Here is a 26,010-nt window from a genome sequence, read left to right on the forward strand (position 1 = left end):
AGTTCTGGCCAGTCACTCTTTCTCGGCCTAAGCTACCTCGCAGGCAGATTGTTGTAGGGATAGAATTATGTGAGGAAGAAACTTTATATGCTGCCCTGAGCTCCTTGGAGAAAGGGCAGAACACAAATGTAACAACAGTTACATGGAGACATGAGCAGACCCTCAACTTTGAGGCGTTGTTTTTTTTAAAACTAAAACAGCAGTGGGAGGCTGCTAGTCTGAGAGGAGGAATGGAGGGAGAGGATGCAGCGTAACCCTTTCCTCGCCATCATTTATTTTATCAAAATCACCTGCCACAAGTTGCTTTCCCACACACGGGGGAAAGGTACAAAGTCTTCATATTATTTCCTGTCAGGTAGAAGATCAGTTTTTGGTAGGTGATCTTGAATGAACAAGTGGTGAACGGAGAGGGTTATGCAGCTTCTTGCTGTGCCATTCCTACACTCAAACTACCTGCAATATTGTGTTTTAAATTTTGTACACTGCCTAGAGTTGTACATATCAGGCAGTGTAAAAATATGATAAATACATAAATAAATAGTTTTTCAGTTAAAAACCAAAACATTGGGAGAGTATTCCTGCATTCCCTGCATAACATCTAACCTGGCTCTCAGTAAAGAAGGTTTTCTGAGCAGACAGATAATGAAATACAGTTTAAGAATGCTAAGTGGGTTGTTCAGATCCTGATGCTAAGCTTTGCAACTTGTCCACTTAATTATGGGCTGGTTCAGATGATAATCTGGCCAATAAATGGGGGAGGAGAATTGGCACACACCTCATCTCCCAATTTGGTGCTCCATTATGCTGTCACCTGGTCATACAGCAATAGCACTTACATTTATATACCGCTCTATAGCCGGAGCTCTCTAAGCGGTTTACAATGATTTAGCATATTGCCCCCCAACATTCTGGGTACTCATTTTACCGACCTCGGAAGGATGGAAGGCTGAGTCAACCTTGAGCCCCTGGTCAGGATCAAACTTGCAACCTTCTGGTTACAGGGCTGCCGTTTTTATCACTGCGCCACCAGGGGCTCATACAGATGGCAGTTCTGCCAAACTCCTCCTCACCACACAATTTTAATACTATAAAGTAGTACTGAAACTGGGCTTTGAAGCATGCTTCATCTGAACTGCCCCTCCATGCAGTTGCATGATGGTGTGCCACAGGCGTGGGGGGAAGGCAGATGTGCACGTCCATGCTCCTCCCTTGCATGTTTTAATGGGCTGGTTGGAGCATTGTCCAAGCTGGCTCATTATGTTTGTTATGTTGACCTGCCCTGCAGATGTTCTGTAGACTCACCTTTTCCAACATCTTCTGCCAAAATTGTCTCCACAGGATTATTACAATGATAGCCACCAGGATGAAGATGATGGCCACTAGGCAGCCAATCAAGATGCGAGTGTTACTGTCATCCACTTTAAGGGTTGGATCTGTTAGAAGTAAAGAGTAAAGGATGGCCATGTACTAGGAGCTTTAGGTGAAAACTATAGCCCTTAGCTGGCAGCTACTCTAGTTAACTATTACAAGCTGCTTTCTCTTTTTCTTGGCTCCACTCCATCCCTCCCAGACCCAAAATTATTTTAATTTATTTATAATTATCTTTAAAATGATCTAAAATTAAAAAGATTATTACTAAAATTATATTTAGTACCTTTCCAGATAATCACTTTAGAGTACAATAAACACACAGGACCCAGTTGTCTTTTCTGAAGGGAGACATCCTGTTGCAGGAAAATCACATTTTCTCAGCACTCAAACCACAACACTTGGTCACTGGGAAAATGTGATTCCCCCAGTTTGGTTCTGTGTGTTGTGTAGATTCTGAAATGTGACTAGATTACTGTTACAGACACCTGTAACTACCTATGATATAGTTGCTTAACTGTCTAGAGTAAAAAGCATTTCAGCTATTAATATACACACTTTAAAAATTAACCTATTGGATAGTGACTATGCCATCACTGATCCACACCCATGCCATCCTATGAAACAAATTTTATTTATTTATTTTTGCATTTGAGAATGCTCTATGAAATTTGTAGGGTTGTTATCTTCACAGACGTTTAGGAAGTTATTGATTTGAGGCAGCATATACTGATGGCATTTTTGATGGAGGCTACTCTAGTGCAAGGCCCCTTGCCTCAGAGGCAAACAAGACAGAACTAAAAAGGGTGCTGCAGCAAACCTTTGGAATAGCATGGAAACTACCTCATGATAAATGCTGCAAAAACACAGGTCATACACAACACTGTTTTATGAAGTTTCTAAAAGTGTATAATTTTTTACAATTCCTCAGAAGTGGAGTGTGAGTGTTTCCCTGTTGCACTGGTGAAGTGCAGAAGCAGTCACATCACTCTCGCTATTTTTAAAGTGGTGAGCACAAGCAAATCTAGCTCCTTGCTCTGCAGGAATTAAGGAATGGTTTTGCTTTGCCCCTTATTTTTGTTCTTTTAAGTGTGAATGCTATCACTTTGCAGCACTGAAGCATATGTCCCCTGCTAACTGAGCAAAGAGGCACCTTTTATCCAATCCGATTTTTATTACGGTCATAGACCAGAGTACAAAAACACAAAAAAGAACAGAGGAGGTACCTTTTAAAAGTGGTGATTCTCTTTATTGAGCAGAGCAATATCATTCCCTCTATTGTAGAGCAACTGGCCCTATCCAGTCCCAGCACAGCATTCCTCAAGACAGTGGCTGTTGCTGGTGTCTATCTTATTTTTCTTTTTCAGATTAAGAGCCCTTTGGGGATAGGGAGTCATTTTATTTATTTATATGTAAACCATTTTGGGAACTTTTGTTGGAAAGTGGTATACAAATATTTGTCATATTCGTATGTCTTATCTGCCACTTTTTTTTTTTTTTTAAAGCAGACAACATGATCCACATGAAGTCTTCTTTCTCCATTTGATGGGCAGTCACTATGTTATTGCCTTTGCATCAGCATGGCTAGAACTGTTTCACAATGGTTAATAATACTGTTAGGCCAGGCTTGGGTTGGTTTGATAAACATGGAGAGGCTTGGCCTTGACATATCTTAGGACCAAACAAGACATGATATGATTGCTGTGTGTTTTTGTTCATGTCTGCCCCATTCACCTAGAAACTGGCAGATTTTAACAACAAAAAGTGGCATGTGTGTGAGGAGAGCTAAACCCCTTCTCCCTCTGTATCACCTTGCAGTATTCCAGGCACCTTCCTCTTAGCCCAGCTCACTTCTGGTATCAGAACTGGGCTGGGAAGAAAAGAAGTTTGGTAAATGGAGCATGGGGAATATTTAGCTCCCCTCACCCATGCTCCCCCCTCCCTTTGGATATGGAAATCAGACCTGCTTTATACCTGAATGGGGCAGACACGTGACTAAATACATGTGGCTTCCGCCCCAACACATCTAGTTTGCCCTAGTTTTACTCTATCAAGACTTAACTGTTGCACTTACCTCAAAGTAGCAGAAAGCCTATGTCTAACCTGTGGCTAGGAGCATTTCATTAGTCGGCGGCCAGAATAATATATGCACAGAAATGGAAGAGCAATGAACTGCCTTCAAAAGAAGATTGGCTGATAAAAATTTTGGAATATGCGGAGATGGCAAAACTTACAGTACTGATAAGAGATCAAAATTTAGAATGTTTTAAAGAAGATTGGAAACCATTCTTATTGTATTTAAAGAACTATTTTCCTAATATTGATTTTACAACAGGGTTTGAAATTTAATAATATTAACAGGTTGAGTAGATCAAAATTGTGTTTGTAAGGTTTAAATCTATGTTTTGAATTATTATTATAGCAAGGATTAATTCTATAGTTGGTGATTCACGAGGAGGTGTGAGCGGGAAGTCCATATTTGTTTAATGTGTTGTGAATGATTATTGTTAAAATTAATAAAAATTTAATTTTTTTAAAAAAGGAGCATTTTATTAGAGGCATGATTCCCAAAGGGGAAGGTGGGTCTCCCCTTACAGAGATGAGGACACTTACAATGGAAGGCATGAAGAGAAGTAAAAGAATGAAGGCAGACATAAGAAGAAGAGGCTTTAGGTGATAAGGGACAGAAAAAAGGCTTTTAAAAAACCAGAGAAATACACAAAGGCAAAGTGAAGCAGAAAATAAATGTTTTTGAAGGTATAAGATATTGTTCCTATAATACCCCATACAAAATTGTGAAAAAGAAGTGTGCATGCATTCACTGTGTACACTCAGAATTTCATTATTTTTAATCACCATGATATTTACACATTTATATTGGTAAAAGAGCAAAGAGGCACCTTTCAAAGTGGTGATTCTCTTATATTTAGCAGGAGAGAGCAACTGGCCCTCTCTAACCCCAGCACAGCATCACAAAATTGGTTTGCCTGGTTCAGTTTGATTCCGAACCAGACTTGAACTGAACCAGGCATGTTCAGCTTTGTCCCCAAACAGACCCCACTGCCCAGCTTGGCTCGAATGTGAGCTGGTTTGGGGGTTCTATAGTAAAAAAAACTTTAAAAAAAAAAAAAAACTTAAGCAAATCACTGCCTCTGGGGGTGCTGCCACGGAGGGGGGGGGGGCGTCATGACCTAGGTCACAAAAATGGCCAGGGCACATGCACAGTGGCCTATAAAATGGCCACTGCCACTTCAGCAAGGGCTGGAACGGCCTAAAATGGGGGTAAGCAGTGAAGTAAACCGCTTTGCAAACTTTTGTTGAAAAGCGATAAATAAATAGTAGTAGTAGTAGTAGTAGTAGATCTGCACTTGTAGTAGTTCTCCATCTCCTCTAGCAAACCAGGGGATGCAAGAGGGGGTGGTTGAGGACTGTGCTTGACAATAAGTGTAAGATGCTCCAGGGCTGGGTTTCAGGACTATAATATTCCAGGTTAAAGATGCTCAGGAGTGGACTACAAGCTGGAAATACAAGATGCTCAGGACTACAGGTGCTGAACTAGAATTCCTGGGGTTGTAAGACTGAACCTCCAGTGTTAATATTGCAGGATGTCCAGTCTCCAGTACAGCAAGCTAAAATCTTTAAAACATTAAAACATTTGTTTAAAATCAATACAAAGTTTATAACTTTGTAACAACAGTAGTAAATGAAGCTTGTGAAATGGGACAAACCAATCAGCATTATTTATATTTTTATACTGCCCTTTGTCCTAAGACCATTATATACCTTATTACCTGTATTAGAGCAAGAAAGAGTGTATGAAGCACAGTATTATATCTCTTTGCAAAAAGAGCTGTGTATCTAATGCTAAGCAAAAATAAAATACAGCACTTCTCTCCATATACATAGCATAGTTTATAATAAATATGTATATTGGAGTACTAGCCAGTGGGAAATGACTTGATTAGCAAGCCAGAGGTTGCTGGTTCGAATCCCCACTGGTATGTTTCCCAGACTATGGGAAACACCTATATCGGGCAGCAGCAATATAGGAAGGTGATGAAAGGCATCATCTCATTCTGCACGGGAGATGGCAATGATAAACCCCTCCTGTATTCTATCAAAGACAACCACAGGACTCTGTGGTTGCCAGGAGTTGAAACCAAATCGATGGCACACTCTACTTTACCGTACCGTACTGTACTGTACTATTGGAGCACTGTGTACACAGCTTTAGCCTCCTCGTAAACATAAATTGCTTTTCCCTGCATCCATTAAACAGACTTACTATGCAACATTGCTTGGCAAAGAGGCACCTTTTAATGTGGTGATTCTCTTTATTTAGCAGGGGGAGAGTAACTGGCCCTTTGGAGACAGGGATCCATCTTATTTATTTGTTATTTCTTTGTGTAAACCGCCCAGAGCCATTTTTGGAAAGGCAGTATAGAAACTGAATGAATAAATGAATAATAAGTAATGTAAGAGATATAGGAAATAACCTTTTGAGTTTATGAGGGGCTATCATTGTCTTCACCATGGCCTCCATTGCCCATTGAGATATTCTGGAGAGGTCCATCCACAGCTGTCACCAGTTCAAATGGTGGCTACGCAGGAGTGGGCCTTCTCTGTTGCTGCCCCAAGAGTCTGGAATCCACTCCCTGTGGAGATGAGAGCCTCCCCATCTCTGACAACGTTTTAAAAATCCTTAAAAGCTTTTCACCCAAGCTTTTTAATTTAATTGGGCTTTTAAACTATTGTAAGGTTTTTACTTCCGTGTTTTAACTTTTTATGTTGTGAGATGCCCAGAGACAGAGGTTTGGGGCAGCATACAAATTTGATAGATAGACAGATAAGATAGATAATAAATGCTCTCCAAATGGATATTTCTTCATGTAGTACGAGATACAGAGCTGGTGTTTTTAAAGAGAAATAAGACTGGGTTTCTTATCCTAAAATTTAGGGGATCATTGGTTTGTCCCACTTCACATGCTTTGTATATTACTTTTGAAGAAGGTACACACAATGGCTGTCATCCAGAGTCCTCTGTCAATAGGCCAGGTTTTCCATGGCATGGGAGGGGTGCTGCTCTTGGTACTCTCCCCCCAGCCCTCAGGGATGTAATTTTGGGAGCCTTAGACAGCTATAGAGGGAAGGGGAGATAGCTGAAAGTTACCCCTTCCCCTTATGCAATGGAATATCCTTGTGCAATGGTGGAGGGTTAGTTTGGACGTCGGCCAATACGTTGGATTTTACTGGACATCTAAGAGCTTCAAAAAATATGAGTGTACTTATATTTGCTAATGGTGCTATTCTATACATGCTGCTAACTGGGTGAAGAGGCACTTTTAAAACATGGTGATTCTCTTTATTTAGCAGGGGGAGAGTAAGTAACTGACACTATCCACCCTGCAGCACAGTACCTCCAGTGACTGTTGCTGGTATCTATCTTATGTTTCTTTTGAGATTGTGAGCCCTTTGGGGACAGGGAGCCATCTTTATCTTTATTTATTTATTATTTCTCAATGTAAACCACTTTGGAAACCTTTGTTGAAAAGCGAAACAACAATTTGTTGTTGCTACTGTTTACTCAAATGTAAGTCCCACTGTGTTCTTTTGAGGCTTACTCCAAAGCAAGCACGCATAAGATTGTAGCTTCAGTGGTTTACCGAGGAAGAGCCTTTTGATTTGAAACATATTGTATGTATGTATGTATGTATGTATGTATTTAATTTATATATCATCTGACTCCAAAGGCTCTAGATGGTTCACAAAAATAAACATCATAATAAAATAAAATAAAACCAATTATTGAAACAGCAATTAAAAATTTAAAACAAAATTAAATTTATTTGAGCCTAATAAGCTGATTGGTTCGACTGCACCTTTCAGGCTTCCTCTTCTCTTTGTTTTTTGTACTGGTGCTTTCCCTCCTCCCTCTTTATTATAATACAACCAGCCACTCTTACTTACTTTATTTATTTATTTATTTGATTTCTATACTGCCCTTTCAAAAATGACTCAGGGCAGTTTACACAGAGAAATAATAAATAAGTAAATAAGATGGATCCCGGTCCCCAAAGGGCTCACAATCTAAAAAGAAACCTAAGACAGACACCAGCAACAGTCACTGGAGGTACTGTGCTGGGAGTGGATAGGGCCAGTTACTCTCCCCCTGCTCAATAAAGAGAATCACCACATTAAAAGGTGCCTCTTTGCCAAGTTAGCAGGGGCTAGCAGGTCATTAGCTCTGGATTAAACAGCAACAACATCTGCATGGCTCTTGTGAACAGATCTCTGAAGGATTTAGTTTGTTTGTGAACTACTTTCTCTGTTTAAATATGGCGCATGAGAAAACAGGCTAAAATACAGCCTTGAAATAGGTTTTGAACTCGCTTGCCACATGCTGGGGAGCGAGGCGGGAGGTAATTGTTATGACTATGTAGGTTGTTCCAATCAGAACAAGTGTATCTTGTTCAGCTTAGTAAGACAAGCTATTGTTTTAAAATAAAAATACCATTTCATAATAAGATAAATACTGGGTGGTTGTGTTTGGTTATTGGGTAATGACTGCAATGCTTAATTCACATGGATTTGGCATCACATCAATTATCCAGCTTCTTCTTCTTCTTTTTCTTTGCATGGATGACCAAACATTTCTCCAAAGTGCACTGGGCCTGTGGATGGATCAGTTCCAGAGAAGGTGGAGAGGGCATCTTTCATTTGCCATGGCTTTCCATGGAGATAACTGGTTTCATTAAGTTTTGTCATGTGAGTGTGTTTCAAGTTCAGTGAAACTTACTTCCTAATTAATATGCACAGAACTTCATCTTTAGCTGGCACAATTTGAATAGAAACAAAGACAGATTCCATTTGAGAGATACTACTAGCTAGGAAAGAGATGGTGAAAAGTAAATGTCATGTCGAACTTGCTCTAACACCTGTGCAATTATATGATCAGCCTAACCCTATAATTTTTAGTAACCTCATATTGTGTGCCTCCAGTCTAATTTACATTTTAGAATTTCTCCCTTATGCTGCCTTTCTGATTCTGTATATTGTGTGACTCTTCAGCTTTACAATTACAGATCCTACTCACATTGTTTCTGAGAACAGTCATTAATCCTGTCATTGGCGCAGTAGCCAGTCAGCCCTTCCAGGTGAATATCTATTTCCATTTAGATCACTGTTACTCTATGGGAGCTTGGGGTGCAGACCACAGTATCACACATACCGTAAGTAGTCGGGGTCACTGAAGACACAGGAGGAGCTCCAGAATTGTTGTACATTGCTGCATCTAATAAAGAGGGGAGGAAAGCATTTATTCTTCCCACACTTCCCAATAGTCACAAATCCCTGACACTATATAGCAAGGTGGGTGAATGTAATGCATGCTGAACTCAATGCAGCTTCAGTATCGCTCACTTCACTTCTCATCAATGTATAATTTGCTGCTAACATCTAAACTGCATGTATGCACATAAAATGCAATGTACCCAATACAGGCAACCCAATACTACTCCAGTTTTTGAGTGGTAAGGCAAATACATTATCAGGACAAACTGCAAGTTTCAGGGAGCCCTCAGCAAACTGTCCTCCACAGCCCGTCCCCTTCCTACCTTGGTAGGCCTTGATAGTGCCGTTCTGCCACTACCACATGCAGGCAACAGGTGGCCTCAGGGAGATAAGCAGTGAGTCTTTCTGAGGGCCCTGGGCAGGTGCCTAACAATGCCCAACCCTGACACTAGCCCCCTGTATCATCACACCAATGCATATTTCAGTTAATGCAGATCTGTACTATTTTAATGCTGTATCAGATGTATACAAGATATGTGAAGCAGGGATAGGTGGGGTCCAATCTTGTTCATTGGAACCACTTTGCTACATGTCGAGAATATGCCCTCTGTAGTATATGCCTGTGCAACTTGTAACCCACCAAGCAAATGTAGTCCATCAGGCAGATATGGCAGACCACTGGGGCGGGGCCTAGTGCAGTTTGCTGCTTACACAGGGATGATTAAATAGGAAGGTTGTTAAGGGGGGGGGGCACAGCTCAGAACACAGCACATGATTTACATGCAGAAGGTTCCAGGTTTAGTCCTTGGCATCTCTGGTTAAAAAGGAATCGCAGCAGGGCTGCAAAACACCCCTGTGCGAAGCCTTGGAGAGCTGCTATCAGTGTTGCTGGTACTGGGATGTATGGCATTTGCTCTGACTCAGCATAAGGCCATGTCTTAAGGGAAGGGCCATAGACCAAAGCACATGTTTTGCATGCAAAAGGTCCCGCATCCAATCTCTGACATCTCCAATAAGGCTGGGAACATTCCTATCAGAGATCCACTGCTAGCTGGAGCAGAAAATACTAGGCTAGGTGAACCAATAGATTGGATCAGTATTAAGACAAGCCTATATATTCACCTGGCGAATTGCATTTGTCTTGGTGAGTCACAAGTTAAGTGGGCTTGGTGCAGAGCCTTCCAAAAAGCATAAGGAGTTCGCCATCTTGTGAGAAGATGTAATATACACCTGAGAAGGAGTAACTGCATTTCCTCAGCACTTCCTGCAGGGATTCTAGATACGGTGGCTGACATCAGAACGACTGCCATACATACACACTATCATGCCTGAGTCCTAGCTGGGGCATCCCTGCCGGGGCAGACCTTTTCTGAGGCAAAGTGAAGCAGTTGCCCCAGGCACTGCTACAGGGAGGAGCACAAGGGGCAGCAAATGTTGGGCCACTGCCACCACAGGTGCCACCCCACCGTTTGCTGCCACCTCCCTTCCTTGCCCCACTGGAGTACGCTGTTTGTTGATGGGGGATCAATATATTGTCCTTCACCTCAAGCAGCAAAATGTCTTGGACGGCCCCTACATCACACTTGTCATACCTGACTGGAAGGTGATCTCACTGAACATCATCCAGGTATCAGCAAAGTAGAACTGGCATTTGATGGCATTTGCCATACGATGGAGTAGGGGCACTGTGACAAAGCGGGCACTAGGGTTCACGTCATCTAGCACCAGGATCGAGGAAATGCCATTAGGCTCCCATTCATTTGCATCAGAGCGGAACTGGCATTGCACCTCCTTGAAAATCTTCACTCCCTTGGCAAACATGTTGTTGCAATGAACCTGTACAGTTTAGACAGAGATGGGATAGCACGAGGTGACCATAAAATACTTCCGCTAAAGGCGCCACCTTTTTGCTAGTCCTGTTCCTGTACATTACACAACAGCCTGATACCTAGAAATTTAGTAGGTGACACTTTTCCTGGCATGGAGATTTACACTGAACAGATCACTTTAACATTTTTAGAACGGCAGATGGAGACTTCACTGCCCACAAAAAACAAGCACTTTTCTCCTCTCGTGGGGAAAGCTCAGAGCACCTTGCCTGTGAAGAAAATCTAAATGTTTAGTCAAACAAAAAGACCTATCAAGGATTTGTACCACAAGGATTTATAAAAATAGGAATAGCAGGAGATAGTTCAAAGAAAGAAATTTTTCACCCCCTCTCATGGCACTAGAACTTTTCACTCTGTGAAATTGACTGGAAGTAGATTCAGAGCAGACAAAGCAAAGTCAGAAAGATGGAAAGGGGAAACCTGTTGCCTTATAAGAACATAAGAACACCACAAGAATAGCCCTGCTGGATCAGGCTCAAGGCCCATCTAGTCCAGCATCCTGTTTCACACAGTGGCCCACCAGATGCCACTGGAAGCCACAGGCAGGAGTTGAGGGCATGCCCTCTCTCCTGCTGTTACTCCCCTGCAACTGATACTCAGAGGCATCCTGCCTTTGAGCTGGAGGTGGCCTATAGCCCTCCGACTAGTAGCTGTTGATAGACCTCTCCTCCATGAAGTTATCCAAACCCCTCTCAAAGCCATCCAGGTTGTTAGCTGTCACCACATCTCATGGCAGAGAATTCCACAAGTTGATTATGCGTTGTGTGAAAAAGTACTTCTGTTTGTTGGTCCTAAATTTCCTGGCAATCAATTTCATGGGATGACCCCTGGTTCTAGTGTTATGTGAGAGGGAGAAGAATTTCTCTCTATCCACTTTCTCCACATCATGCATGGTTTTATAGACCTCTATCATGTCTCCCCGCAGTCGTCTTTTTTCCCCTAAACTAAAAAGCCCCAGGTGTTGTAGGCTTGCCTCATAAGAAAGGTGCTCTAGGCCCCTGATCATCTTGGTTGCCCTCTTCTGCACCTTTTCCAGTTCTACAATGTCCTTTTTAGATATGGTGACCAGAATAGTATGCAGTACTCCAAGTGTGGTCGCACCATAGTTTTGTATAAGGGCATTATCATGTTAACCGTTTTATTTTTAATCCCCTTTCTAATGATCGCTAGCATGGAAATGGCCTTTTTAACAGCTGCCGCACATTGAGGCGACACTTTCAACGAGCTGTCCACCACGACCCCAAGACTCTTCTCTTGGTCAGTCACCAACAGCTCAGATCCCATCAGTATATACTTGAAGTTAGGGTTTTTGATCCTAATGTACATCACTTTACACTTGCGAACACTGAACCGCATTGGCCATTTTGTCGCCCACTCACCTGGTTTGGAGAGATCCTTTTTGAACTTCTCACAATCTGTTTTGGATTTTACTGCCAGGCTCGGACTGGTCCACGGGGCAACAGGGCATGTTCCCAGTGTGCCCCGCCACACTTGGCAGCAGTGAATACTCACACCCTTAAGTACCAATTCTGTTCAAAACCTGGCACCCTCCCCACATACATTCTACCTCCCTCTCAGTCCATCTCCCAGTCCTGTTCACTGCCCTAAAAGGTTTTATATCATCTGCAAATTGGGCCACCTTGCTGCTTACCCCAACTTCTTGATTATTTATGAATAAATTAAAAAGCACCAGTCCAAGTACAGATCCCTGGGGGATCCCACTTCTTACTTCCCTCCATTGTGAAAACTCTCCATTTATGCAGAACCTCTGTTTCCTGTCATTTCCTGGATCGGCCCTGGATCCCTTTTTGAAAATTGGTATTACGTTTGCTACTTTCCAGTCCTATGGTGCAGAGCCTGATTGTAGGGTTAAGTTATATATTTTTGCAAGGAGGTAGGCAATTTAACATTTGAGTTCTTTAAGGACTCTTGGATGGATGCTATCTGGCCCTGGCGATTTGCTAGTTTTCAGTTTTTCCAGAGAGTTTAGAACATCAACTCTTGTCACTTCCATCTGACTCAGTTCTTTAGCCTTTGTCCCCATAAAGCCTGGTTCAGGAACGGGTATATGCTAAGTATCCTCTGCCATGAAGACAGATGCAAAGTACTCATTTAGCTTCTCTGCAACCTTAATAATCCCTTTCACTCCCTCATCATCTAACGGTCGAACTGCCTCCCTGGCAGGTTTCCTGCTTCTGATGTATTTAAAGTAGTATTTGTTATTCCCCTTGATGCTTTTAGCTAAATGTTCCTCAAACTCTCTTTTCGCCTCCTTTATTGTCACCTTGCATTTCTTTTGCCATAGTTTGTGTTCCTTTCTGTTCTCTTCATTTGGGCATTCTAATTTCGGAAGGAAGTCTTCTTCTTCTTTATGACATAACAACAGCCCTGCTGGATCAGGCCAAATGCCAATCTAGTCAACCATCCTGTTTCACACAGTGGCCTACCAGATGCCTCTGAGATACCTAAAGCAAGAGGTGAGGGCTTGTCCTCTCTCTCTTGTTGTTGCTTCCCTACAACTGGTATTTAGAGGCATCTCGTCTCTGAAGCTGGAGGTGGCCTATAGTAGTCACTAGTAGGTGTGTGCACGGACCAGTCCAGGGCCATGCAAGAGGCCTCTGGACTGGTCTGGAATTTGGCTGGTCCGGTGGTTCGGCGGGGGTGTGTGTGTCGGAGTGTGGCCTTAAGGGCGGGAGGGTAGTACTTACCCCCACCGCCGCTCTTCCCCCTCCGGTGCTGGATGTTTCTAAAACATTTTGGGGGCAGCAGAGTTCCTCCCTGCCACCACCGTTGTCTCCCAATTTTACAAGTAGTAAAAGCTGGTGCCACGCATGTGCTCATCACGGTGCGTGCGCCAGCGGCGGCAACAGGCACACATGCGCTGCGACGGGTGCATGCGTGGCACCAGCTTTTACTACTTGTAAAATCGGGAGACGACGACAGGGGTGGCTTCAGACCTTAACCATCTTGGTTGCCCTCTTCTGAACCGTTTCCAGTTCTACAATATCCTTCTTAAGATATGGTGACCAAAACTGTACTAAGTACTCCAAATGTGGACGCACCATAGATTTGTATAAGTGCTTTATAATATTAGCTTTTTAATTTTCAATCCTCTTCAGGGGTGTAACTATAATAGGGCAAGAGGAAACAGTTGTCTGTGGGCCCACTACCTTGGTGGACGCCCCCAGAGGCAAGTCACATGACTAACTCCCCCAGCCACGCACCTGCCCAGGCTTCCTTCAGTTGTATTCATCCTCCGAAATTGATGTGAGTGTTAAGACTTGGGCTACCAGAAAAGCATGTCTTTCTCTAGTGCCATTAAATGACTTGCATCGTCCACAATTTACAAAACCTTTTAACAATTTAGGATTTCGTGTGTGTGTGTGTGTGTGTGTATTTTACTATGCTTTTTGTTACCACTATTCAGCCTCATTTAAAATTTCTTTACTTCATGAGCTGAGCTTCAGTGGGGTGGGGGGTCATTTTAAAATCTTGTCTCTGGGCCCACTCCAACCTTGCTATGCCCCTGATCCTCTTCTTAATGATCCTTAGCATGCAATTTGCCTTTTTCACAGCTGCCGTGCACTGAGTAGACACCTTCAATGAGCTGTACACCACGATCCCAAGATCTTTCTCCTGGTCCATCACTGGCAGCTCAGACCCCATCAGTGTATATGTGAAGTTGGGGTTTTTGCCCCAATATGCATCACTTTACACTGGCTTACACTGAAACACACTTCCATTTTATCTTACCCAGTTTGGAGAGATCTTTCTGCAGCTCCTCACAATCTGTTTTGGATTTCACTACCCTAAATAGTTTAGTGTCATTTGCAAGTTTGGCCACTTCACTGCTTACCCCAACTTCTAGATCATGTATGAACAAGTTAAAAAGCACTGGTCCCAGTGCAGATCCTTGGGGGACCCCACTTCTTACTTCCCTCCATAATGAAAACTGTCCATTTATTCCTACCCTCTCCTGTCCTTCAACCAGTTACCAATCCACACATGAACCTGTCCCCTAATCCCATGACTGGTAAATTTACTCAAGAGCCTTTGGTGGGGAACCTTGTCAAAAGCTTTTGGGAAGTCCAAGTATACTATGTCAACCAGATCACCTTCATCCACATGCCTGTTGACACTCTCAAAGAACTCCAAAAGGTTAGTGAGGCAAGACCTGCCCTTGCATAAGCCATGCTGGCTCTCCTTCAGCAAGGCCTGTTCTTCTATATGCTGAAATATGCTATACACTGAGCCCTTTCTCATGATTGGTGAGAAATGGCTTGAAGGGGTGAGGGGAGGAAGCCTTGAAAAGCTTACCTCCCCTGCAGATGATCCCATGGTTTTTGCTGGGCAGGCAGATTGTCTGCCCGGACTAACCCTAACTGCTGGCAGTGCAGAGGGTCGGGGGCCAGGACGTGTCACCCCGGTCTCCAGAACTCCCATAATGCACCGCACGAGTGCATTATGCGAGTGCAAAGAGCATTATGGAGATTCCCCCAGTGATGGGCAGCTGCCTGTCATTATTGCAGCATTGGCTGAAAGCAGCCAACACTGCCACATCACTAACAAAATGGGGCTGAGGGAGCACTCACTCCCTTAACCTCCTTTAAGCGGGGGGCTGCCTAGCCAGGTTTGCCACTGAGGCGCTGCCAGGACTGAGCACAATCCCACTGGTTCTTAAGTGTGGACAAGACCAGGCTTGGCTTCCTTAGCCCAGTTTTGCCTGTGTATGAGAACAGCCTCACTATCTTCTTAAAGTGCTGCTTGTAGCTTCCTAAATACATCTGTCTAAACACTGTTGGAAACAAGATGCTGCACTAAATGGATCCTTAGTCTGATCCAGCAAGACTGTGCTTCAGAACCAGCTTTGCAGGTTTTCAGTGTGGTTTTTAGTGGAACCTGGAAAAGCCAGTTAGTCCTCTGATGCTGATTGTGTTATAGCTTTGATGGGTGCCTATTAGCTAGCTTCAGTAACATCAAAAGCACTCCTCCTCCCAGCATTACCAAACTCCCATTTTTATCTCACTAGGCTCCATCTCTCAGCTCTGTCCCCTGTACCTCAGGGACTGAATATCAGGGAACCTTACTCATATATGACCTGGATAAATTTTTATTCTATTTTTCTCTCTCAAGCAGAAAGGAAATGCTTGTGGCACATAACTGACTGGTGGAAAAAGTATTATCCTTGATTCTATTATCTTCTTTTTCCACTGTGGCTGGCTGTATGGAAATAGAACTGCTGCCTTTAGGGATTCCTCCCTAAATTCCTTGATTCCTCCCTAGCATAAGACAAGGTGAGGGGCTGCCTCAAGCAATGAATTTGGGGTACCTTTAAGGGCAGAAGAATGGAATCAGGCAAATCGGATCAAAAGGGGACAAACCACTGGGGAAATTCTCCCGAACAAGCCACCTTGAACCAAATGAGAGAAGGGTAGTTCCTGTTTGTTAAAAAAAAAAAAATTAAAATACTTGTACAGGAGCACTTCCCAACGGAGCAGGGCCCATATTAGTTGGGGAAGGGCATTTGGATCTTCTTCCTCAGGCACAAAACATCTTTGGGTCAACCCTATTCCTCTTTTGCCACTCCCCCATCTAGTTTCAAAACAATTAGACCAATGGCATCAGTAAAAGTCAAATACTTGCCCCTCCCCCCCTTTTTAAAGTAAAAAGGATTTTTACCTTTGGCGTGCATATTTAGTACATAGGCCAATTTTACTGTTTATAAGAAAAGTCACTTAGTGAGTTGCCCAGAAATACAGTTTCTCCTGAGGTCTGAAACAGAGGAGGGCAAAAACCTTCATATGGCAGCTCTAAATGATGTTTCACTGTCAACCTCAAAGGGCACACAAGAACTAACCTTCATGGCCGTGAAATTTCTGATCCGGTCAAATTCAAAGGTGATTTCCACGTAGCCATTTGCCATGCTCTCATTGCGCCAGCCAACATAGTCATAACCTGGCCATACGTGATATTCGTGGGTCTGGCTGAAATCATCCAGGCCTGAAACCCCATCTGTCAGCTGGCCCAGCCCTTCCGTCATGCTGGAGGCAGATACAAAAGAGGGAAACAAAAGAGCACAGTGAGTCCCAACATCTTCCTCCTGAGCTCCAGTCAGACCTTCCTGGCCCAGAGCAGCACCAAAAGGTGACTGGTGATAGCTTTCTTTGCTAGCGCTTAAAAATGGGGGATAACTCAGTGGATGGAGTGTAGAACTCTGTGGGATAAGGACCTTGGTTGAAAGTCTACTTTAGTCACAGAGAAAGGGCAGGTTCTCATGTTATTTTATAAAGCAGTGATTTCCTCACACGGAGCAGGACTAAAATACAAAACTTTGGGGTGGATGCACTGTTACATTGGATACACAGCTGGACTACTAACCAGTGAGCGTTCAACAAAGAAGACTGCAAGAAGCGGCGGAAGGAGAAAAACTTCTGGAAAATACTTAGAGTTTATAGTTTAGGATCAGAACCCACCTGTAGCCATCATAAACAGAATCATTCAGGTAAATCACGGTGCCACCAGGAAGAACCAACTGCTGGCCTGCTGGAGCACTGTATGAAACCAGCCCATCTGTGAAGGGATGGAACAAGGATTACTCTTGCTGTGGGGCTGACAACACTTCTCTCTACTGCTGCTGATGGGAACACAGACTGGGAAGGAGTCTGCACACACAGCCCAGCTTGGAGGTTTGGAACAGGCAGGGACACACACACCCTCAAGGAGCAGAAAGACTGTTTGAGCCTAATCATGTCACACCAGACATGCTAAGAGCCCATATTGGCACCACTTATCCCATCTCTGGGTTATTCCATCTCCAGAAGAGAGCTGGTGTAACATAGTAGACCAAGCTGGACACGATGTGGGAGATCTGTGATCAGATCTATTGTCAGTGGGTTTTGTTTTGTTTTTCCTTTGGTCATAAACTGCTGCAGGGGGCTCAATTTGAGTCAGGTGGGAAGTGCTGAAGGAGGGGAGTTAATTCTTTCAGAGTTAAATCTGCTGCTATGAGCTATGGAAGTTTCCAGGAGGTTTCAGATGTCTTCACTTTGGTGCTGAAGATTGATGTAATATATTCAATGTTCAGCTATAAAGTGAGCCCAACCCCCTCCCAGCTTCACAATTAAAGTGACAGACATGCATTCCAAAGAATCAAATACTGATTCAGCCAGTCTTGCCCAGCCCCTCCCCTCTCCAATTCTTCACAGCGGCTTAAAAAAAATTACAAAAAATGAAAGCATTGCATGAACATATTCATTCATTTGTCTTCTTAATTTTAAAAAAGGAAATATCTTTTCTCCCTCCCAATGCAAAACTGCTCCAAACTCAGTGGGCCAGCCAATCAGCACTCTGTAGAGCTGTAGGGATTTGCATGAACCGAGGTTCATGCACATTCCTACACAGCTGTGCAAAGCTGTTTTTGCTTCAGACTGGCAAAACTCTTCCCCACTCCTCAAGCTCAACTTTGGATGGGAAAAATATAGCCTCATTTCAGACATTACAAAACTGCCCTGCTCTAGCCCTGCACAGTGAGATGGAGTAGGAGGATGCCCCACCCCTGCAGTATCAATCAGCAGCTCACCCCACCACTCACACTTGCAGTGGGGCTTGTTTGAAGAGGGAAAAGCCCAAAGTATGATGGCAAGCACTTCCATGGTTGCGAAACAGAATCGATACAGTCCCACAATCACGGAAGCTCCTGCCTTCACGTTTATTTATTTATTTATTTATTGTTAAATTTATATACTGCCTTTCATTAAAACAATACCAAGGCGGTATATAAATTTACAGCAAAATTTAAACACAAGATGGTAAAAAAGACACAATTAAAATATTAAGTGAAAAATATTAAACAAATCTGATTAAAAATGTAAAACAAAAGCATAAAAGCAATACAGAGTACAAAGAGCAGCAGCAGAGAATCAATAAATGCCTGGGCAAAAAGCCAAGATTTTACACTCTTTCTAAAAGCTGTGATGGAGACTGAGGAGCGAATAGCCACTGGGAGAGCATTCCAGAATCTGGGGGCAGCAACAGAGAAGGCCCTGTCCTGTGTGCACGACAACCTAGCCTCCCTCTAGGCGCGTAACTACCATTAGGCAAGGGGAGGCAGCTGCCTGGGGGCCCCCACGCCTCGAGGGGCTCCCCAGAGGCAAGTCACATGTGAAGTGAGTGTGTGTATCAGCGAGGGGCCCATTTTAAAATTTTGTCTCTGGGCCCACTCCAGCTTCGTTACGCCCCTGCCTCCCTCATGGTCGGCACCCAGAGCTCTTATGGCTCTTCCCTCTTCAGACAAGCCCTGCTGTAAGCGTGAGTGGTTGGGCATGCTGCCAATTGATGTGGCAGGGGCAGGACTTCCTCTCCCTTCATCCTGCTGTGCACAGTTGCAGCAGGGCAATTTGATAATGTCAGCTGAGGCTTATGTTTGGGTTGAACACGGTAACAGCACTTCCAGAGTGGCTTCTCTAAACAAACAAACAAAAAAAACCCATAACAAGTCTTCAACATGGATCACCCTGGTGGATCACTGACAATGGACTTCTGAGCTTACCCAGCCAGACACAACCATAGAGCTCCACTCTAAGGCAGACATTCATAGAGTGGTCTGTCACAGGGATAAAGCGAATGAATCTACCAATGATGGGTGGTGCCAAGTCCTTGACGACAATATCATATGGATTGGTGTTTCCATCAAGCACCTGGGGGGGGAAATGGACACACATAATGAAGAGAGAGAAGGCTAATGGCAAGCAGTTACCAGCCCCAGTATCTGGGCCAGCGTTCTCCTTAAAATTGAGATGGTTACATCGTGTTAGTCTTATGATGCCCTCTGGCTGTTGAGCAACTAAATCTACTCTGAGCTAAATTTTACTTTGAAATTGGTTGCAAATTGTTTTGAACTGTCATGTTGTGAACTGGAAAAGAGCCTTTTTCTCTAGTCCATTGCATTGTAGCCTGTAGCTGCTTTGTTCTCAGGGAATGAGGAAGTGCCTTCTGTTGATTATCACATTCCTCATCTCATTCTTCATTCTGTGAAATTGAAACTGCACGTAGCCTTGGGGAAGACCCAGCCCAGTGATATGCATATGCAAGAATGTATACGATGTGTAACAATGTGATTGGTCCCTAGGGCGCCCAGCTATGTAACTATGCCAAAGTATAAAAACTTGAAACAAAGGCGGCTGGGCGCGACTCTCTGAACAGCCACGAGGCGCAGAGGGGAGCCACCAGCACTGGTTTTTAATAAAGGTGGTTTTGCTTCCTTCAGCTATCTGTGTCGTCTAAGTTTATGGGTCTGGGTATCTCCCAGGTAACAATGTCTTCTTCCAAAGAATACTGGGAACTGATGTCTTGTCAGAGTGCTGAGAATTTTGTATTAGAATTCCTTGGTCTGAGGGCCAAACTATACATTATGTTGGGAGATCTCTGACTGATCTCCTCAAGTTGTTTTTGTTTTTTACAGGCTGGGCAGGGGCTGTTAATTTGATCAAGCCAACAGTAAGGGGGCCCAGTATATTTGAACCTTTCCTAAATTACTCTCTGTCCCAGAAAACATTTGCTCTGCAGAGAGGAAAATACAGATGCTACTATGTCCCTTCTCCATGGAAAAAACAGCAGTTTGCGGGAAGCAATTTAGACTTGCTGGTGCAGAAGAAGGTGGCCCTAAGGAAAACTTTAAATACCCCCACTGCTTCTCCAATCAAATTACCAAACCCAATACAGCTGCATTTAGTAAAAATGCAGCTGTATTGGCAAAGCATGGCAAAGAGGCACCTTTTAACATGGTGATTCTCTTTATTTAGCAGAGGGAAAGTAACTGGCCCTATCCACCCCCAGCACAGGACCTCCAGTGACTGTTGGTGGTGTCTGTCTTATGTTTCTTTTTAGATTGTGAGCCTTTTGGGGACAGGGAGCCATCTTATTTATTTATTATTTCTCTGTATAAGCCGCCTTGAGCCATTTTTGGAAGGGCAGTATAGAAATCAAATAAATGATTAAATGAAATGAAAAAGAAAACTAAAACATTAGAAGATCAATCACAGCTGTCCCGACATAATGTGTAGTTTGTCCTCATTGAGGTGGCAAATTATGTCTCTATCATACTAACTGCTAACTTAGCAAAGAGGCATCTTTTTAAAAGCGGCGATTCTCTTTATTGAGCAGGGGGAGAGAAACTGGCCCTACCCATCCCCAGCACAGCACCCCTCCAGTAGCTGTTGCTGGTGTCTATCTTATGTTTCTTTTTTAGATCATTAGCCCTTTGGGGAAGCGGAGCCATTTTATTTATTCATTCATTCATTTATTCATTCATATCTATGTATACCGCTTTGGGAACTTCTGTTAAAATGGTATATAAATATTAGTCATTGTATACGACTTCAGTCTGCAGCTGAAGGCTCATATGACGGAATGCTCCTTTATATAAAAAGATTCCCCATACATAGAAAAATAGCATATCAAGAAGAAGGCTAGGCAAAAACATTTCTCCAAGATTTCTATGTGCAGGGATTTTTTATATGAAAGGAGCATTGAGTTACGTGACCCCCAACAGTAGTGTGAAATGATACAGTCCCAGAACAGGTTTATTGCCTAGGGCCTTTTTCACTCGAGAGAACTACTGTTCCTTGGTTAGAAGGCATGATAGTTGAGCAGGCATCAATTTGGTTTCAGTTTATAAAGTAGATATGCTACCAGTTGCAGGGAGCACCAAAAATAAAAAAAATGGAGCAAACAACATAAGTAACATGAACCTAAATTGCATAAAATGTAACCAGGATATTCTGCAGCACCAATATGGCTTATGATGCCCATAGGGAAGACTGCCTGGAGCAATATGTATCCTTTCAGCCAGTCTCCTATTGGGCTCTAGCTTAGCAAGTATCCCATCCATACCTACAAATAAAAATAGTCATTCAGGAGCTTCCTCTACAGAAATTCCATTGAAAAATGGAACTCTGCTTTTGCACAAGAAAAAGCAAACACTGTCGCACTTTAAGGGCACATGCGCCAGCTACTTAAGGCCATTTCCGGCTGAAGAGCAAACGGGGAGACAGGGAAGGATGCTTCCGCCCCATAGGACTTGGGAAATACTGGGCGGGGGGGGGGAAGCGGAGGGAAGGGTAAGTGCACCCGCCCCCACCATTGAGCCATCCGGCATGGTTCTGTGCACAACCCTAGTTCCTAAGGGTGGAGGTTCTCACTGCACTGAGTCTGGACAGAAGTCAGGAAGCAGTAATAGCTCACAAAAGCTTATGCCACAATACATCTTGTTTAAGGTGCTACAAAACTGTCATGGTCAAAGGTGGGGGGAAGGACACAGACTCCCTCCTCTAGCTGTGAGGAGTCTCAGGTAGGCTGCCACCATCCACTTTTTAATAGGAGCAGGTTCACTCTTCCAAGGGAATATTCTGCAATATTCTGGAAAACCCTTCCCTACAGAAAAGAATTGAGCAGTCTTAGGCTTTCTAGAGCATGTGACCCAATAAGGAGTGACACTCTATAACAACAACAATTTATTAATAAATGGATGAGGCATCACTGCTTCCATTCCAATAAGGACCCAATAAGCAGTGACACTCTATACAACAATGATTTATTAATTATTGGATGATCAAGAAAACTATAGAGGCATCAAAATTATAGAGGCATTGCTGCTTCCATTCAAGTAATACCCTCCCCCAGGAACTACTATAAGAACTAGGGATGTGCGAACCGGTTCGGAACTGAACCGGTTCAGATCCGAACCAGTTCCGGTTCAGATCCGAACCAGTTCCGGTTCAGATCCGAACCGAACCACTCCCGGTTTGGTTCGGATTCAAACCGAACCGGGGGTGGTTTGTTTCAAACCGGTTCGGACCCTTGAAAATTGGTAGGATGGTAGCTGGCAGCCAGGGGTACCTGTCACCCAAACCCCAAAGCAATCGGACACTCGTACGATTTTTTATGAATTTTTGGGAAAAAAATTCTCATAGGATATAATGGGACTCGAACCAGGCCATTATTACTTATTGTGTAGCACCCATGGGTGCCAACAACCATGCAAACCCTGAAGCAATCAGACACCCATATGATTTTTTTTATGAATATTTGAAATATTTTTAATTATTTTTCACATAGAGTATAATGGGACACGAACCAGTCCATATCCCCTATTGTGGAGCACCTAGGGGCACAAAAGTGGGGTGGGTGGTAGACAGACAGGGGTGCCTACCACCCAAAAAATCCCAAGGCAATTGGACACTCCTCTGATTATTGGTGAATTGTTAAAGTATTTTTGAATTCCTCATAGAGAATAATAAGGATTGCAGCAAATGTATAGCTTCACGTCGGGGGGAAAGGGGTGTCGTAGAGTGCAGTGTGGTGGCTGGTAGTTCCTAGGGTGGGCAAGGAAGCTACCTGAATTATTTGAAAGGAATTGGGCAAAGGGGTGATTTTAAAGTGATTTTTGAAGTTTACACGTCTTTAAGGTTTTTCTCCATAAAGAAGCATGGAGGTGCCAGCAAATGTATAGCTTCACATCGGGGGGAAAGAGGTGTCGTAGAGTGGAGTGCGGTGGGTGGTAGTTCCTAGGGTGGGCAAGGAAGCTACCTGAATTATTTGAAAGGAATTGGGCAAAGGGGTGATTTTTGGTTAATTGTTGAAGTTTACGTGTCTTTAAGGTTTTCCCCCATTAGATATAATGAAAGGTATATCGCTTCACGTTGGGGGGAAAGGGGTGGCCTAGAGCGGTGTGGGGTTGGTGGTAGTGCCGGTTAGGGGCAGGGAAGCTACCTGAATTTTTTCAAAGGATTTGGGCAGAGGGCTGATTTTTGGTTAATTGTTGAAGTTTACGCGTCTTTAAGGTTTTTCCTCATAATAAGTTATAATGGAGCTTTCAGCAGCCCCATAAGTGCACTTGGGGGATGCTGTGGTGGCCCAGAGTGAGTGGTGGTGTAGTGCACATAGGGTGCCAACCACCCCCATGGGTTTCTAACCCATGGGGTACAGGGTTCTCTTGTTTCTGAGGTATTGAATGTGGATTCTATGATAGCAAATGAGATTTTCAATGAGACACCATGAATCCACTCTAATATGCTATCATAGAATCCACACTCAACCCCACACCGCTCTAGGCCACCCCTTTCCCCCCGATGTGAAGCGATACACCCTTCATTATACCTAATGGGGGAAAACCTTAAAGACACGTAAACTTCAACAATTAACCAAAAATCACCCCTTTGCCCAATTCCTTTCAAATAATTCAGGTAGCTTCCTTGCCCACCCTAGGAACTACCACCCACCACAATCCACTCTATGACACCCCTTTCCCCCCGACGTGAAGCTATACATTTGCTCACACCTCCATGCTTCTTTATGGAGAAAAACCTTAAAGACGCGTAAACTTCAAAAATCACTTTAAAATCACCCCTTTGCCCAATTCCTTTCAAATAATTCAGGTAGCTTCCTTGCCCACCCTAGGAACTACCAGCCACCACACTGCACTCTACGACACCCCTTTTCCTCCCGACGTGAAGCTATACATTTGCTGCAATCCTCATTATTCTCTATGAGGAATTCAAAAATACTTTAACAATTCACCAATGATCAGAGGAGTGTCCAATTGCCTTGGGATTTTTTGGGTGGTAGGCACCCCTGTCTGTCTACCACCCACCCCACTTTTGTGCCCCTAGGTGCTCCACAATAGGGGATATGGACTGGTTCGGGTCCCATTATACTCTATGAGAAAAATACAGTGGTCCCTCGACTTACGTAGTTAATCCGTTCCAAACGGACGTTCGTAAGTCGAAATTTTCGTAGGTCGAAAAGCGCACCCACGGAGGTCTGGAAACATTCGTAAGTCGAGGAAACCGCATCTAAAAATTCATAAGTCGAGGAAGCCAAATCTAAACCGCCAACTACTTCCGGTCTTTTTTGTCGTTCGTAAGTCGAAAACGTTGGTTGTCGAGTAGTTCGTAGGTCGACGGACTACTATAATTAAAAATATTTCAAATATTCATAAAAAAATCATAGGGGTGTCTGATTGCTTCAGGGTTTGCATGGTTGTTGGCACCCATGGGTGCTACACAGTATGGAATAATGGCCTGGTTCGAATCCCATTATATCCTATGGAAAAAAATTTTTCCCCAAAAAAATTCATAAAAAATCGTACGAATGTCCGATTGCTTTGGGGTTTGGGTGACAGGTACCCCTGGGTGCCAGCTACCATCCTAGATACTTTTCGAGATCTGAACCAGTTCGTATCCAAACCGAACCAGGGGGTGGTTCAAACAAAACAAAAACCAAACCACCCCTCCTGGTTCGGACCCGGTTCGGACCCGAACCGAGCCGGGCGAACCAGTTTTGTGTACATCCCTAATAAGAACCATGCAGTCAGATCCAAGCACTTAAACAAAAATAAATTTCCTAACACGTCTAGCTAAACTGGCCCCTATCCTTCCTACTTACTTCCAGGTGAGGAACTTCCAGTTGATTCCCAGCCCATGGCTGTTAGTCTCCCTTTCCCCTACAGTAACCGCTGATCAGACCTCTGGAGGCTTCAGAGGCCTCCAGGGAAGAAATCTAATATACTCCTCCCCTACTCCCCTACAGGCTGATTTCCAGTAACCTCTGCCCCTCACTCTGGATTGGGCCATAGGGATTTGATTCTCCTGGGCTTTCTTCCTTATTTGGAGAGGCCCACCTTCCAGACAGTTACTCTTACTGAGACCTAGTCCTCCTTCAAGCCTATCACTACAAAAACTCTTTATAATATATCATCATCATCATCCTACTACACTTTGGGGGAAATACACTGCCTTACCTGTTTTCCATGCCTGTTCCGCCAAGTGATCCAGCGGGTGCCATCTCGGCTGTAATTGATTTTGTACATTGGAGCAAATTCATTGCCATGGCCTCCTGCATGGCGGCCTTGAGTCCCTACCAGGGTGATAAAGTGCAGGGCATGTAAATCAATCTCCAGGAATTCTTTAAGGTCATCTGGTTCCACAGGAATCTCAGGGCACCATGCACCATCTCCATCTTCTAAACCTAACCTAGAGCAGTGCAGAAAAGAGAGGATAGTGAGAATCCATCACCTGAGAACTGTAGTCAACCTTCTTCATAGCCCTTCACTTCTTAAGTCTCCATATTCTATATTGCTCTATTGCATTCATTTCTTCTTTGGAGGACTGGGCTCCAGTGCTTTCCATGATACTTCTCTGGCTCTGGCTCTTTGCCCTCCCAAATACCACCCCTACTTCCCAAATTTTCAATGTGGAGAAGTGGAAAGGGAGGAGAACTGGTCTTGTGGTAACAAACATTATTTATCCCCTTAGCTAAGCAGGATCTGCCCTGGATCCATTTGGAAGGGAGACTAGAAGTGTGAGCACTGTAAGATATTCCCCTCCGGGGAATGGAGCCACACTGGGAAGAGCATCCAGGTTCCAAGTTCCCTCCCTGGCGGCATCTCCAAGATAGGGCTGGGAGA

At 43.7% G+C, this 26,010-nt stretch overlaps 1 protein-coding gene across 2 annotated transcripts in view; it reads right to left on the reverse strand.

The window, feature by feature from the left end:
* DDR2 (discoidin domain receptor tyrosine kinase 2) overlaps positions 1-26,010 on the reverse strand; it is a 116,568-nt gene that overhangs the window by 45,651 nt on the left and 44,907 nt on the right. For both annotated transcript variants that reach the window (XM_053251152.1, XM_053251150.1), the window contains exons 4-10: positions 25,345-25,576; positions 19,096-19,243; positions 17,021-17,117; positions 16,405-16,588; positions 10,251-10,494; positions 8,597-8,659; positions 1,303-1,433 (exon numbers count right to left, since the gene is read on the reverse strand). In XM_053251152.1, coding sequence (XP_053107127.1) covers positions 1,303-1,433; positions 8,597-8,659; positions 10,251-10,494; positions 16,405-16,588; positions 17,021-17,117; positions 19,096-19,243; positions 25,345-25,576 — 1,099 coding nt within the window. The remainder of the gene's footprint in view (positions 1-1,302; positions 1,434-8,596; positions 8,660-10,250; positions 10,495-16,404; positions 16,589-17,020; positions 17,118-19,095; positions 19,244-25,344; positions 25,577-26,010) is intronic.

This window comes from Hemicordylus capensis, chromosome 4 (assembly GCF_027244095.1).
Source record: "Hemicordylus capensis ecotype Gifberg chromosome 4, rHemCap1.1.pri, whole genome shotgun sequence".
NCBI lineage: Eukaryota > Metazoa > Chordata > Lepidosauria > Squamata > Cordylidae > Hemicordylus > Hemicordylus capensis.